General features: G+C 37.6%; 1 protein-coding gene across 1 annotated transcript in view; it reads right to left on the bottom strand.

Annotated features, from left to right (window-relative positions):
- Positions 1-17,299, bottom strand: part of PDE10A (phosphodiesterase 10A) — a 303,551-nt gene that overhangs the window by 59,795 nt on the left and 226,457 nt on the right. The window contains 7 exon segments of the mRNA XM_065889206.1: positions 74-260; positions 1,601-1,693; positions 4,117-4,259; positions 11,900-11,951; positions 13,881-13,939; positions 14,751-14,801; positions 16,155-16,310. Coding sequence (XP_065745278.1) covers positions 74-260; positions 1,601-1,693; positions 4,117-4,259; positions 11,900-11,951; positions 13,881-13,939; positions 14,751-14,801; positions 16,155-16,310 — 741 coding nt within the window.

Here is a 17,299-nt window from a genome sequence, read left to right as displayed (position 1 = left end):
AACAACCTTTATTTAAAAGGTTATAAAATTTAATATTGAGTAGTAAAAAAGGTATTTAAAAAGTATTACTTACATTGGCACAGTGTAAGGCTAAAGCACAAAAGACAGCAAACATTTTGAAGTTGTTTTCGTCCGTCTTAGAGAAGGCACTACCGCTGATTTTGTTCACCATCTGCACCACGCCTATCACGCTGCCCCGACTCACGATGGGCATGCACAGGATGTTCCGGGTCGTGTAGCCTGTGTACAGGTCCACCTCTCTGCGCGAGAGTCAAGGGGCAAGACGACAAAAGGAAGAACAGGCAGAAGAAAATAAACCACACGTTCTATCGTAAATCTCAACTCAGTTTTGCGTCTCTTACAATTAACTGTAATGGAACTGTTAGCGTCTAAATTCAAAGACCACGTGACATCTGCAAGTGTTTTATTAAAACCTTCTCAAAAATATTCTAATGAACTTGTTCCGTTTTCAAGAGAGTTTTTCAGAACAGTAGTATATATTTTGCAAATATTTTCTCACAATCTGTCGCTTGCCTTTTCAGGTTCTTAATAGTTGATCCATACATTTTTATATAAAGGCTTTATATAAGGATATGTAAATATTTTCAATATTTAAGTACTTTAATAGCAAGTTTGTTCCTTTAAGAAAAAACCTGAGATTTTCAGCATACTCTTCACGTATTGATAAAATCTATTACGGGGATACAGCTGTGTTTATATGCGAGTCGTGAATATCTGACATTAATCAATCAGACGCCTGAAAAGCCTCCTGTTGCCTATGGTATTTAATTGTCTCTTGAAGGAAGCCCAGCGTCTGAATGCACAGAGCACTGCTGCCAAGACATGTGAGCCATTACTTTCAGTGGTCAGGGCGTCAACCTTGGGATTTCAATTTTGAGACATTTATTAAAATCGAACTATATAAACTGGTTTCTAGTTCTCCAAAGACACTCAGAACAAAATAAAAAATCTTTATAAGCAATCCTAATATCCACTTCAATAATATCCAATAAAGGCTGCAACTTATTGAGTTCCTACTTTGGGTCATATAAAGTTGCCAGACCTTTTATGAATATTTTAAAAATCTTAATCTTAAAAAAAATAACCCTACAAAATAGGTATTACTGTGCCCATTTTAAAGATGAGAAAACAACTGACGCTCCAGATTAAGTAACTTACTCCAAGTCATTCTAGAGCCAATAAAGGACAGAACCAGGATTCAAAACAAGTACTTTTATCACTATGTGTTACAGCCTTTGAAGGTATTGTTTGATAAAGAATATGCTCAGGACAAAATGATGCCACTATAATGAAGAAAAGTAACTTTATAAATGTAAACTCTTGCTCTTTAGTTATTTTTATGACATTTCAAACCCCTGAATCTGGAGATAATTAATGGTTTAGAATCCATCATTTTATATTGACAAATACCTGAAAACACTGACTACTGATAATAAGCTGGTTCAAAGACAGTATAACAGCACCAAGTGGGGAAAAAAAAATTGAGTTGGGACACAAAGAACTAGGGCTCTACCTCAGAGGCTTCGGCCAAGCGGGACCCGAAAGGAGAAACCGACGGAGGACACAAACTCCTTCTTACCTGTTAAAGCGTGGGTCAGCATAGGCATCTGGAATGTTCAGGACTTCCCCTGTTCTTGCTACTTGACCAGCAATTCCTTTCTCAATTGAAAATCTGCACATATAAAAAAGAGGAACATGCTAATTAAAATACAGATGTAAAATAATTTGAGACATTTCAGTACCACCAAATATTGAATAAAACAGATTGCTTTACTTTAAATGCTTGCATTAGTTTTACATTTACATACTCTAAATCATATTATTATAAAATACATAAAGGTAAAGCATAAAAACACTGCAGAGTAACCACTTGAGAACATTGTTGTAAGATATAATTCACGACGTATTAAATTATACTGAACCACAAGCTGAAATTGAAAATTAACTAGCATTCTCCCACACTGACCAATAATAATCTTTTATATTTGCAAAATACCTTATAATTTACAAGATGCTTCAACATAAATTTTCTTAATTAATTCTCACTGTGAACTGAGACCCATATGGGTTTGATAACTTGCCAACACTCTTAAAATATTAGTGACACAATAAAAACAAGAATGCAGGTCAACGCCAGGGTACGTTCCACCACCCATGTAACCAACACCACAGGTTATCTGTGGTCTCTGAGATACAGGACTTGAATTTTAAGGCATTTGCAATACAAGTACTATACCAAAATAACACAATTTGCAACTTGTAGTATTTTTACTCCTCTAATTTGTTAAATTTAAAAACAGCCAGAATACAGGCATTATCTCACTACACTTAAATGTTTTGATATCTAATATCAGCATTTTTATACATAAATATATTCTAACACAACACTGTAAAGCAATTATACTCCAATAAAGATGTTAAAAAATATTCTTATATTTATAGTTTTTCTCATTACGATATTATAATCAAACACGGATTCATTCAAAATTTAGTTAAGATGATTACAATCACAATATCTACATATTTCAATAGCTCAAAAATTACTTCCATAATATTACATTTTCAGCATTATAGAAAATAATCATTATTGAAATAAAGCTCCACCCTAAGGATTTCCCTAAGGAAAATTCAAAAGAGAATTGACACCAAAGAGAACTAACTTTCTTAAAGCACCAAAAAGTGAACCCAACCTTGCACTGCATAAAATGCGAGGTTGTTTTCGCCTCGGTTTTCTTGTGCTTTGAACAGCATGACCACAACAAATTAGAGTGCCTTGAGCAGAGCAGCAGAATCCACTTCATGGTTTATGCTTATTTTCTTGGTCTAGGAGTAGCTCGGTGTGGTTTGCTATCTCGGGTCAGTGGAAGCCATAACTGAGGGGCCAGTCCTCACATAAATGGCTGGCATCGCTTGGTCAGCCGAGAGAGCTACAGCCAACCATATCCCCCTCACTTGTTTTTCCCACGCTTGTAAATACAGGCTCCCAAGTTAACGTCTTCAAAATGAGATCGATGCCAGCACTGTTACGGAACACTCAAACCTTCAGCAAGAGAAATGACTTTACCTAAATGACTATATCCAGACTGATCTACTGAGCTCCAAACAAACAAACAAAAACTAAAACACTTCTTAAAAAACCTAAATGGTGCCTGTAAGGCAGAGTTATGTGAGTATGGAATATAGGTTCTATTACCCCAGGACGATAGAATGGGAAGCACCCAGTGGTGGGCAGTAGTGAGGCCCAGTGCAGACCACATTCCATGTTTCCTTGTATGACAGACGGCCCAAGTGAATAGCAATTCTTATTAATAAGGAACAGCATTTTACTAGCAAGTTGTAACTACCAAGGTACTTTCGAGTACTATGCGGAAAAGTAGTTAAACGATATATATCAATATAAAGCAAAAGAAATGCAAATATCTAAAAAAAATACAATTTCTGAATGTTATGCTTGATTCTTAGCAGTTCTGTGACAGTACCCCTTGTAGGTGCCCAGACTGTCATAGGACTGAGCCACCGCACCTCTACCAGCCAAACTCCATTCTGTTCACCTAACTGACAACAGCTGCCACTTAAAGAACGAAGAAGGCTGCAGTTTCAAGATGCAACAAAAGTGTCCTCTGTGATCGATTAAGCCAACTGTTGGGTATAGAATAATGTGCTGAAGTTACCAAGTATACCAGGTCAATTTCCACTACGGTCTGGACTCTGAGACAGCGCCGTGAGCTGGGAAGGGTGGGTTCCGGATTGTTTAAGTACACCTGCTCCTAGACACAGGAAACCTTGCAGACTCCAGGTGGGGTGCACCTTTACCTACCTGGCGGCACTAGTAAGTTTTTCCAACATGATTTCCAAAAGGACCGCCTCCGGAAGACGGCATTTCCAGGAGTGACGCTAAAGCTTCCTAGGCGCGGTTTCGCTGGCACTGCAAGGTCATTCCCAGAAGCACTACCTTCAGGAGGCGGGTCCTGGTGGGAATGATATCACAGTATGACAAGTACTGTCAGCACACCTGTGAATAGGCACAGACAAGTGGGTAACAGAGCACCTGCACAGCCGCCAGCACAGCGACCGACACGCTACTTCCAGCTGTACCTTATTTCTTTGGTCTTCTTGAAGACAGGTTTTCCTTCCTTTTCCTCTCCGATATCAAAAAGGTCTGAATATAACTCCTTGCTCTTATGGTCTACCTGGAAAAGCGCACAACGATCGGCATTCACCAGGTTTTTTGCATATATCTAAAGGGAAACGAGAAAACAAGAGTAAGCCGATGAGAGATTCACAGAGTTTACAGGTAAACTTTATCAGAAATAAATATTAATTTCAGCTGCTCTATAATGTAACTGGGTAGGAAATTAGCATTATAATTAAATAAACACAGGCATATAAATACAAAAAATAATACTCTCTGTCACTGTCAAGGTGCTGACACTGGCAGCCGCTCTCCACCCACGCTGTGGGGGCAGATGTTGGAATGTTACAACACTCCTGGGTGGGCTGGAAAGCAGCTACTGGCCTTTCTCCCTGAGAGCCTGTCTGCCACCCTGGCTACTTTTCCAGAGCTTCTCAGGGCTCCCTGATGCCCTAGCCTGAGCCTCTGTCAGCTCTCAGGCCGGCACCCGTTCTGACTGGCCGGCGTTTACAACATACCAGTTGTAAGAAGTATGAAATGTGTGTCCAATAAGACACACAGTGTTCACATTTACATCAGGTGCATTTTATTTGCTGCACTAACAAGAATGTGTAACAATTAGTAAGTGTTTACTATGTGCCAGATAGTTTTTATAGACTTATGTGCATTAATTCACTTAATCCTCACAATTAAGGAAACTTAACCTCCTTTCCACACATTAGAAAAACTGAGGCACAGAGAGGTAACTTCACTTGTCCGCTATCGCGTGGCTAGTAAACGGATCTGGTATTTGAACTCATACTAGCTGTTTCCACGGCCTATGCTCTTATTATCAAACGTGCCTTACCATTTCTGAATGGAAAATTGTGGATTCATATTGTCATGCATTTGTTCATCAATTCCCTTCAACAAGTACGTCTTTGATGCCTAACATTTCTCACTGTCCCCAGTGGGCTGGGATTACAGTTATATCACAAAAAATCGTATTTAGCCATATTCAGAATTCTGGCAACGTCAAGATGATAGACGTGAAACTATTGCTCAGAGAAAAAGAATTACTTCTCAGAAAAAGAGCCATCACAAAGTCTACGCAAAAGGGACATAGGCCACCTTGTGGCCAGAGGAAAACATATAATCTCATGTAAAAATACCTTATAGATTAAAGAAAAAGAAATCAGAGTGGGTTAGGTACCCTGGTTCTTTCTCATATTGTATCTTTGTCTTTCCTGCTATTATAAGCTGTACTCATTCACTCAGCAAACACTGGCTGTGCCTTATACGCCGTGGACCAAGTACTGGGCGTTATGAGTGTCAGAATTTCCAGGTGACCTGTCTCGGCCACAAGCTGACTGATGAGGACCTCATCAGTGGAAACTGCTTCCTTTCCCCCACGGTATCCCGAACGCCCAGAACCAGGCCTAGAGCAGAGGACGGCTAAAGTCCACAGGCCATTTAAATCCACCCCATTGCCTGTGTGTGTAAATAAAGTTTCACTGGGACAGAGCCACGTGCATCCTTTATGCATGGTTCACAGCTGCTACAACAGCAGCGTGGAGTAGTTGCAACACAGTGCGGCCCACGAAGCATAAAACTTTACTACTGGCCCTTAAAAGAATTTGCCAGCCCTTAGGTTAGGACATATAAGAGCTCTCAAAAAATACTTGAGGAGGAGGGACAACGTGACGGTGGGAAGGGAGCTATGGTGTCACCGCTGGCGATCCCAGAACCATCACCCGTCTATTCTGCACACTCACGCGATCTTGAGTTATTAAGTCATAATAAATTATCTACAGGGACATCTGCATCCTTAGTGGTCATGATGGCTGCTTGATACTTGGGCACATATTTAGGTCAATAGTTATAAAAATCTGGATGAAATGGACAATTTTCTAGAAAAGGGAAATGAATTCAAAAGGAGTTGTAAAATCTGAATGGAATCAGAATCATAAAGACAATTGAAATACTGTAAAAATAATTTCTTCCCATAAAAGGCAGCAGGTCCAAATGATTTCAAATACGAATTACTCAAGAGTCTTCACGAATAAAGTCCCATCTAATTTAAATTGTTGTAAGTTCAGACAGAACAAAACTTCTCCAGTTATTTTTACAACCCCTGCTATGTCACTGATACTAAAAATTGACAAAGATACTATAAAAAAGAAAATCACAGACCAATTTGCCTTGGAAACAGAAGGAAAATTATAAATACACATATTAGCAAGTCAAACAGGAATAAATATTTTAAAATTTCCATATTTTAAAATTACACTCTATTCATAACTGTCCAGTATTGTAAAGTCTACTGTTATAGTTCATAAAGCAATAAAACAAAGGAGAAAAAGCAAATGGCTGTCAAAAAATATATGTAATGAAATTCAGTAATTATTCATGATAAAGTTTTAGTGAAATGGGAAGATGTGTATGTATCGGTATGCATACACATCCTGATAATATGTGACAATATCAGTCCTCATCATACAAAATGATAAAATACCAGAATTAACCAATTAAGACATTAAAGTTATGAACAAGACAAAGACATGTTATCATAATTATTAACACACAATTAGGTAAGAAAAGCATGAGTATACGTATTTGAAGAGACAAAAGTTTTACTGTTAGGTGACAAGGTTACTGAGTATGTTGAAAAGTCAAGAAAATCAACTGAAAACAATGACATGCAATAAGAAAGACTTCCGTTTTAAGGTGAGTGACTCAACACATGTGTACTTTTTCATTCTCCCCGAATATTAAACTTCCAGTTTGAAATGACACTCACATACCGGAAAAGAGTTAATAAAGAAATCCTAGGCATATTTTGGTAATATTGATGAACTCCAAGCCTCAGAAGGTCATTCTAAAAGCCATCCCCGCTCCTACACACATTCTCTCTCACACGTGCACAGACACACACATGCACACACACGCACACAGGTTTACTTACAAGCGGAAGATAATTTTTGACAGCAACAGAGGATTTAAAATTCAGTGGAAATATACCTTCAAATTTCTGAGGAAAACTTGTTTTAAACTTAAAATTCTTTACCAAGTCAAACTAGCATTCAGTCATAAGGCAAAATAAAGACATTTCTCAAGCACACAGGTGAGACTGAGCAAAAATAAACAAATAGATAAACTCAAGAAAGCATGGGAAGACCTGGGGTACAAGAAAAGGTGACGAGCAAAGAACCCACTAAAACTGTAATGAAGCTGTACAATTCACTAGGAAATGATATGTAAGGAGTTACAGGTGTAATATAAAAAAGCGAATGAAAAAAAGACTTAAAATATCTGGTTGTGCCCCCAAAATACATAAGATTAAAATGTAAAAGAATAAGAAGTAAATTTATGCTGTGTTTTATCATGGACCACACATACGTGAGCTGGACAGACAGAGAAGGACATATTCCTGAAAACATAATTTGAGGCCCCAGGTCCGGCAATTACAGAAGTCTGAAATTTCAAGGTTTTCAGCGATAAGGGCCAAGAAATCCCTCCTTTTATTCTCTCAAACTAATCTGAGTTAGGTAGTTGACATCTTTTGGCTTTTACACCAAAGAGTCCAAATTAACAAACAAGATCAAGGCGAGTCTCATTTGAGAGAGAGAGAGAGAGGGAGGGTGGGAGAAAATATTCATTAATTGAATTACAGATGAGGAAGGGAATTTAAGTACAGATGAGAAGAATATTTAAAGTGCCCATAAATTTATAAAAATTAATTGGAAAGTCTCATTCATTAATTTTCAACTAGCCGATGAACCACCTCTCCACGGAGAATGTGAAAACGGTGAAGGCATTTCTATTTGTGGTGGACCGGCTGGTGATGAATCGCTCTTGGCATTTAGTTCTCAGAGGTTAAAGATGCTGAACACCTGCAATGCTCAGGCCAGTACTGCGTAAGGAGGAGCGGGTCTGCCTAAAATGTCAATATCACCCCCCACTGAGGAACAGTATGTACATTAGGAAAACTATATCCACGCTCACTGGTGCCTTTCAACAGTGTTCTTAGGTCCTAGCGAACACATTAAAAAACAAAAAAGAAATAGTGTAAGCATTGGAAAAGTAGAACCACTGCTCTCATTATATTTATAAACGATTTTCTTTCTTGAAAATCCAAGACTGTAAACTGAAAAAAAACAGCTTAGCAAATATGGAGAATCAAAGTCAACACATTCAATCTAGAGAGATTTTTAATTGAAAATAAGACAATGTTTTTGTATAAGAAGACTACATATGCTAAAGGTATCAACTCTACTTAAGATTTTATTAAATTAAGGTAGTTCCAATACAAATCATACACCATGATGAAGAGGGATACATCACAGGAATGCAATAGACTAAAAATTTAAAAACACATGATCATCTTAATAAATACAGAGAAAATGGATGTTGACAAAATCCAACGTCCAGTTAATATTTACAATACTCAAAAAACTAGGAATACAAGGGAACTTCCTCACCCTGATCAAGGCTACCTATGAACAGTCCACAACTAATCCATCTACTTAACGGTGAAAGACTGGAGAATGGATGCTTCTCCTCTAAGATCAGGAACAAGACAAGGATGTCCACACTCACCATCTCCTAATTCAATATTGTACCGGAGGATCTAACCAGAACAATTATGCAAGGGAGAAAAAAAAAAAGGTATACAGATTAGAAGGGAGGAACTAAAACTATAACCAATTACGGATGACATGATCTTGCATATAGAAAACCCTGAATAATCCACTAGGAAACTATTGGAAGTAATGACTTCATCAAGGTTGCAGGATACAGGATCAAAATACAAAAACCAATTTCATTTCTATATATTTTCAATGAAAAATGTGAAAATAAAATTAAGAACACGATTTCATTTCTACTATCACTAAAAGATAAAATACCTAGGAATAACTTTACCAAAAGAAGAGCAATGCTTGTACTCTGAAAATTACAGAACAGTGTTGAAAAGATTAAGAAGAGCTAAATAAATGGAAAACATCTCATGCTGATGTACTGGAAGTCTTAATATTATTAAGATGGCAATACTCCCCAAATTGATCTACAGAGTCAACAAAATCCCTACCAGAATCCCATCTGACTTATATGTAGAAACTGACAAGTTGGTTTCTAAAATTTATATGGAATTGCAAGGGGCCCAAAACAGCCAAAAAAATAATTGAACCCGGAGAACAAATTTGTAGGACTCACACTTCCTGATTTCAAAACTTTTTGTAAAGCAACAGTAATGAAGACATGGTGGTACTGTCATTAAGCTAGACATATAGATCAACTGAATAGAACTGAGACCCTAAAAAGAAACCCATGTGTCTACGCTCACCTGATTCTAACAAGACCACATTTAAAGGGGAAATAATAGTCTTTTCAACAAATGGTACTGGTAAAACTGGATAGCTACATGCAAAAACAATGAAGTTGGACCCTTACCCCATAAACAAAAATTAACTAACATAAGTCAAAACCTTAAATGTAAAAGCTAAAGCTATAAAACTCTTAGAAGAAAATATTGGAGTCAATTTTCATAATATCTGATTTGGCAATGGATCCTTAGATACGACACCATACGCATGAGCAACAAGAGATAAATTAGACCTCATCAAAGTTAAAAGCTTTTGTGCTTCAAAAGATACTATCAAGAAAGTGAAAAGATAATACACAGATGGGAGAAAATGTCTGCTAATGATACATCACATAAGGGAGTGGTATCTATAATACTTGATGAAATCTTAGAACATAACACTAAAAATTAAAGTAAAAAGCAGCCAATGAATCTGAATCTTTCATCACATGACAAGATGTTCAACATCATTAGTTACCAGGGAAATGCTATAGTCAAAACTGCATTGAGGGGCTTCCTTGGTGGCGCAGTGGTCGAGAGTCCACCTGCTGATGCCCCGGTCCGGGAAGATCCCACATGCCGCAGAGCGGCTGGGCCCGTGAGCGATGGCCGCTGAGCCTGCGCGTCCGGAGCCTGTGCTCCGCAACGGGAGAGGCCACAACAGTGAGAGGCCCGCGTACCGCAAAACAAAAACAAACAAAAAAACACATTGAGAGAGCACTTCACATCTACCATGATGGCAAAAATCAAAAAGTAAGATAATAACCAGTGCTAGTGAGAACGTGGAGAAATTGGAACCCGTGTGCTGGCAGGAATGTAAAATGATACAAGTGCCACGGAAACAGTTTGGCTGTTCCTCAAAAAGTTAACCATAGAGTAACCATATGACCTAGCAAATCCACTCTTACCTAAAACAACTGAAAACAGGTATTAGAACTGAAAATTGTACCCAAATGTTCAAAAGAGCACTATTTACATTAGCCAAAATGTGGTGATAGAGAGGCGACAGCTAACATGGTATGAAGTTTCCTTCTGAAGTAATGAAAATGTCCTAAAATTGACTGGTGATGGTTGCAAATGTCTGTGAATAAACTAAAAACCACTGATTTAAACACTTTAAATGGATTAATTGTATCATACAGGAATTATATCTCAATAAAACTGTTTCTTAAAGTATAATATTAATAACAGTGTTTCTTGTACTCCTTGTACAAGCTCTATGTTGATCCATATTATATCTACATATTTTCATATTCTTCTTAATACCTTTCATTGCTTTACAGATTCCTTAAATTGTGTCTCAACCAAAGAGTTATTTTTTTTTTACTGTGCAATCAATTATTCTCTTTTATTGTCCAAATACAGCTGAACCTTGAACACGGCAGGGGTTGGGGCACCGACCCTCTACACAGTCAAAAACCCCTGTATAACTTACATCGCCCTCCACATACGCGGTTCCTCCGTATCCACGGTTCCACACCTGCAAATTCCACAACTGCAGAGCGTGTAGTACTATAGTATTTAGTACTGACAAAAGTCCACGCATAAGTGGACCCACTCAAGCCCATGCAGTTCAAGGGTCAACTGTAAAATCATCAATGTAATTAATTACAGAAAGAATGTGTAAAAGTAATAACCCCTAATATTACCCTCAGTAAACTGTTTCTACAAGACACTGAGCATATCACACTCCATACCTGGCTTGCCATGGTATCAAAGAGAAATTGATCAGCGCACATCAGAAACCTGGAGGTGAAAAAACCCTTGTTGCACAGGATGACTATTGTTTGAGAAAGACCAGGAAGATGGGAAGGAGAGAGAATATTTATCAAAATAGACAACAGGGCATGAACAGCACCGAGCAAGCCAGCCTGGCACCCATGGGGTACACATGCACTTCACTTCGACTACTAGAAGCCACTTCCTCCGTGGAGTCTCTCCAGGGCACTAAAGCAGCAACACTACACGTGGTGGAAAAAAATTCTATTTCATATGGCTTTCAACCACAGTTGCCTGTGAGTCTTCTAGAAGAGAGAAATAATTAAGACTAAAACTAAGTAGAATGAACCTCAAGATCAGGAAGAATCCACTGGAAATTCCTAATATAACCTATATGCAAAAGGTATTCTGAAGAAATCATAAAGAGAAAGTAAACGTTTTTCCAAATTAGCTCTCCACTAAATAATCAAAAACTCTGAGGTGTTTTTCAAAACACTATTCAAAACCCCTCCAAAATTAACAGAAGTGACAAATAAATCAAGGCGACGCCTCCAGATCACTAAGCACCACCCTTTCATCATATTTAAAACAGCATGTATGTCTCGTACATTAAAATGTTCCACCACATATTAGGACATGAATCTAAGGATTAAATCAAATCATTTTCCAAACAGAAGGCAACCTACCATTATGTGTTCAAGTAGAGAATCTATTGCAACTATGTTATCAAAATACGTTCTGAAAAAAAGGGAGATAAAACCTTTAAGTAATGTTATTAGAACAAAGAACATGTTAAACTTTGAATGCATTTCCCAATTTTGTCTACATTTAAATAAAAAACATAAAGGTATATGTTGTTTGATTTTTGTCCTTTTGTGGAAACAACCAATAATATTATTTTAAAGAGAGAAATGAAAGTTTATCATTGACTTTAGTATAAGGACTCTAATTCCGGAGGCTGCATTAAGTAATTATTTTATCAGTAAGTATTCAAGGTAGGGAGAAAGTTTGGGGCATTTAACTTAAACTATGAAGAAATAAAATTGGTTTCATCAAACTTAATACCTCACAAATAACTTTGATCTAAAATAAAAATATTTAAATTTGCTAAATCTCATTAATATGCTAAAAATGTAAATTATCACTGGAAAAACTCAAAAGTTAAAATGTAGTTTAATTGTACTAAGAAAGCAAGGCGATTCATTTGAGACGAGATATCAGAATACAAATAATGGCAAGGACCTGACCACTTTACACAAGTAAAATATATATTCATCATTTTGAACTGCAAGTAAATATTTGGGAGGCATATGGTATATACATTAAAATGTAGACCAGAGAAACAGAGGAACCAACAGGCACGTGTTACAGGGAATCTATAAAGAAATACTCTTAATATAGACCCGATTGGCAAGGTACTGCTTTCAGTTTAGTTTTGTGAGAATTTAGTAATGTATTCAGGATTAAGATAAATTATAGCCATAAACAATGCCTTTTTTTTAGAGGAGAAATCATCTGGCTTGAAGCTACTAATACGCTTCGTTACACCATCCACTGAGGAATATCCTGCAAGGAACAGGGGGAAGCAAATGGGTTTCCCACCGGGGAACAGATTTAAGGTGTCACATGAGGGTTTTAATTGGACTTTGGGAGACCTGCAAAGTATTCAAATACATTAGTACGAGAACGTGCACAGCTTCCCTTCCTAGGCGTTTCTGAAGTAGTAATACCATGTGTCCCAGAGATACTGTTTAATTCCATCTCAAAGAAGATAGTTGGCCTAGGGGATCAATAGAGCACTCCCTCAGTCCCATACCTCTTTAATTTTATATTCCAAAGCACAAAGCAGCAACTTCAGAATCATTAGTGATGAGGATTACTAGACTTGGTGATGAGTTGGTTATGAAGTGTGCCAGGGTGACATGTGAGCGAGAACGCAGTCAGAGTTGTGTTGGAGGCCTTGGAGGCACAGGTACATCACACCTTGGGTTAACTTGTCGGAGGATGGGACCTGAAGTTACCATGTCCTGGGGCGTTTTAGATTTCAACAATTAAGCAGATGGGTCAGATAGATACGAGAGCTTCCCTGTAGCAAGCAAACCCAGTATGAACCTGAAATTTAATAAATATCTGTAATTGCTTCCACTGCCAGCCCAAGGGAGTTTTTCTAGGTCAAACTGGAGAATGATATCTGAGCTACTATACATGAGATAATTAAAATGATAATATTAAGAGCCTGTTTTAATGTACTGACATTTGTTGAAAAGGCCAGAGAGGACTATTTGGAAAATAATAAACTAGGACATTTCCTCTCCTTCTACTGCTGTCAGTTTTCTCCCATGAAAATAGAAATATCAATACTTAGTGCACCTCTCTAGATAGTCTCTAACACCTTCTAGTGAGTCTGTTTAGAAAAGATATACCAACTTGCAAATTCAGATCATCACATATACATCTGCGATCCTTCACTTGTAAAGTGAACGTGGATGAGGATGTAACTCTATGATCCAAAATACGAACGACCATACTCACCTTACCACTCGCCTAATAAAGATTGGTCTTCTGTTACTGACTGCACTAGATAGTAATCTATCACTGTCAGAGCCTGCACTTAATCTAAACTGTTGATCAATAAGAGCTACCACATCCCTGGACACGAACACTTACTTTGATACGTCGAGTAGAAAGTCATTCAACTCAGTTTGTTTGGCAAGACCTCTGCATACCTGCCATACAAAATAATGGCTATTAATTTTAAGGGAGTTCTGCTTATTTAAGAATAAAAATTCCAGAATACTAGTTACCTTATTTATTTAAAAAGGCATAACACAATCACTACTTCAATGCTTTTAAAACTGTATTTGGGTGCATATCCTACCTACATTCAGTACTGTCAGGTCCAGGAAGCCCTTGCTTCTCATACCATTATCCTAAAATATATATACATTTTCTCCCTATCAGACAGTTCCTCATCAACCTGAGTTTGCTGAAACGGACTTAAAGGAACAAAACGAGAAAAAGTGGAAGATACAAAATAGAATTCTATTGCTGCCATGTTCCTGAACTTAAAAGTCTAGTTCTCGGGAATACTCCATGCAGTTTGTGATCTTTTAAATTAGATCACATTTTCAAGAGAATCAGGTATCTTAAATAACAATTAATGTTTAAGATTAATGTTTTCATATAACACTTAGTTTAGTGGATGTTTTAATTTAGGAAATGGAGTCATAAAAATATCAGTGTTACTGCCAGGAGGAGGTCATTCCTGGGCTTTCAGTGGAAAACAAAAACCATGATAGGAACATAAATAATTTAACATTATATGTAAATATATAAAAATAATTAATTGGAAACTATTTAAGGCAGGGAGTAAGTAAATATAAGCGAATAGATCAAACATTTTAGAAACAACAAAATACCTAATATCCAAAAACAAAGCACTGGGTTACTTGTTAACCTCCATTCCGTTCCCCAATGCTGCACTCCAAACACCCTTTTCTCCTAGGAAGCCCCTGTGAAAACATCCCAAAGACACACCTGAACCTGATGTATGGCTACTGAAGCCCAGGCAAGATTTGCTGTTGCAACCTAAAAAAAAAAAAAAAAAAAAAAGAGTATGAAGCAAGTTTTTATCAGTCACATGCAGACATCCCACGAAGGACTCTAGCGTAAACATATATGAACAATTTTGTAAGATCATTGCATTTTTGAATATTTTGCCAAATGTGAATAGTCAAATATATACAAAGTTTCTCTTTTATATTTCCCACTTCTTTATTATTGAGTTTAATGCTCTCTTGTCCCTCCTACTTCGGGTTAAAAAGGAAGATAAATTGATTAAGAGAGCTGTCATCCAATGATTTTAACATAAAATAATTATTTTTCAGTTCAACCAAAATACTATTAAAAAGGCCTCTAATGACCACTTTAGAATGAGGAAGTATCTCCCAGACTTCACTGACAAGGGCTCAAACTTCTAGCTATTCTATTTCTTTGATTTTTCATCCATCTAACAATATTTCTTGGGTGCCTACTCAGTGCCAGACGCTGTTCTAGATGCTGGAGATACAGCACGAACAACAGAACAGCTCACAGCTGCTGCGCAGGAAGAGAGAAGGGCGAGAAAGAAAATAAAGCGAAGCGCACGTTATACTGGCTGGTGACACGGCTATAGCGGAAAAGAGGCACGACGGAGGGACAGGAGCCGCTCAGGTCTGTGTGCGCTGTTCAGCGAAGCCTGATCAGAGAGGGTGACCTTAGAGCACATTCCTGAAGGAGGCAGCTGGGGCTGGGTACAGGACAAGCGCAGTGCAAGGGGAGGGAGAGCAGAGGCGCAGGCTGTGTGCAGGAGAGGGCCCAGCATGGCTGCAGGCAGGGAAGGGGCTGGAGCAGCAGAAGACGGGTCATCTTGGTAAGTGCACACGGGGTGCAGGCCACGGAGGGCCCTGGGTGAACACCTCGTCTGACAGATAGATCATGTACTGTTTGGTTTTAGTAGGACTGAGCCGTTCCGGTTCAGGGAACAGTGAACGGAAGTTACGGTTTCCCAAATGGATTTGATGCTGTTACTCCTATTCAGGACGTACTCTAGGAAGAGGACATTTTTAAGGGGTCCACTAGAATGTGAAAACTCTCCAAAGCCATCCTACGACTTCATTTGATTCACAATATGGTATTTTATTTTTATTGTTAAAATGGATCCTTACTACAATAACTTATTATAAATTTCTATATCGCTATATTGAGTGAGTTTCCTCTCTAAACAACTGCAAGACAAAACAAATGTTTTAAAAAATCGTTAGTATCAAAATATTATTAAGCAAATTACGGTTTTAAATATTCCCTCATTAAATATTCATCATTTATTAACTGAGTATTACTCAGCACCTTCAATGAACTAGGTGCAACTAAAAGTCCTCACAGGCAGTGTCCAGGCCTCACCTCCTGATGACTCAGACAGAAGGCTTCCTTGCCCCAATGCCGGTACAGCTCAAGGATGCCGATCAAATCACCGATCGCCGTGACAATTGGCAGACAAAGAACAGACTGGATACGTGTCCCTGATTCCAGTCCGGTACCTCTTGGAAATCGTTCATCCTAAAAAAAACAGAAGGGTGAAAGATATAAACTCAGTGAAAGTAATGGAATCATCCGGTTATGATTCTATCAGCAAATTCCTTACGCTCGTCATCAGTAATGAGCAGTCCTTTTCAAAGGAAAACCAAATGATCATGGCCACCATAAACACCGCTTAAGGAAACGCTTATCTTTAGCAACGAGGAACTTATACCCAAATATGGATTTAATGTTTCTTTATCCTTGTACAGAATTTAATTAGTGAATGAATATACATAACTTCATGCAATAATAAAAGCAATTATGATGGTTAACATCCATTTATTCCTCACCTGGTGTGTGCCAGGACTAAGGGATTTACAGGTATAAGGTCACAAGAGAAAATTACTCCAAATGTAAATGCCATAGGAAGGAAATTACATGTATAAAATTTCTTCCCTTCTATTTTTAAGGTTAGAATAACACAAAAGCATATGTTAATGAAAGTCATTGTAACTGAACCTCAAAGGCCCATATTAGATATTCAAATCATCCAATAATTACCAATTACCTATCATAAGAAATGAATCGGTTCTTTGACTTAACTTTCTAGCTTAGCAAAATCACTCAAAGGAACACAAGAAACTCAAATGAATTAATATCAAAACGTCAATTCTATGTATTCAATTTCTGTGGTCTACAGGAAGCTTTTCATGAATAGACTGGTATAAATCTACACTTTGTCATTTACAGATATTTTGAAAGCTTGCATATACATACAATAGAACATTTTGAAATGACAACTTATACAGTATCTACTTTTTACGTTTACTTCTTAGAAATGAAGTATATTTGGCATACAACATTGTGGAAGTTTAAGGCACACAACATGCTGATACGTTTATATATTGTAATATGGTCGCCACTGTAGTATATTTGGCATACAACACTGCGGAAGTTTCAGGTTTACAACATGCTGATACGTTTATATATTGTAATATGGTCGCCACTGTAGCATCGTTAATACCTCT

This window comes from Phocoena phocoena, chromosome 12 (assembly GCF_963924675.1).
Source record: "Phocoena phocoena chromosome 12, mPhoPho1.1, whole genome shotgun sequence".
NCBI classification, from domain to species: domain Eukaryota; kingdom Metazoa; phylum Chordata; class Mammalia; order Artiodactyla; family Phocoenidae; genus Phocoena; species Phocoena phocoena.
The sequence above is the reverse complement of the archived record's forward strand: the minus strand, read 5'-3'. Positions and strand labels throughout refer to the sequence as shown.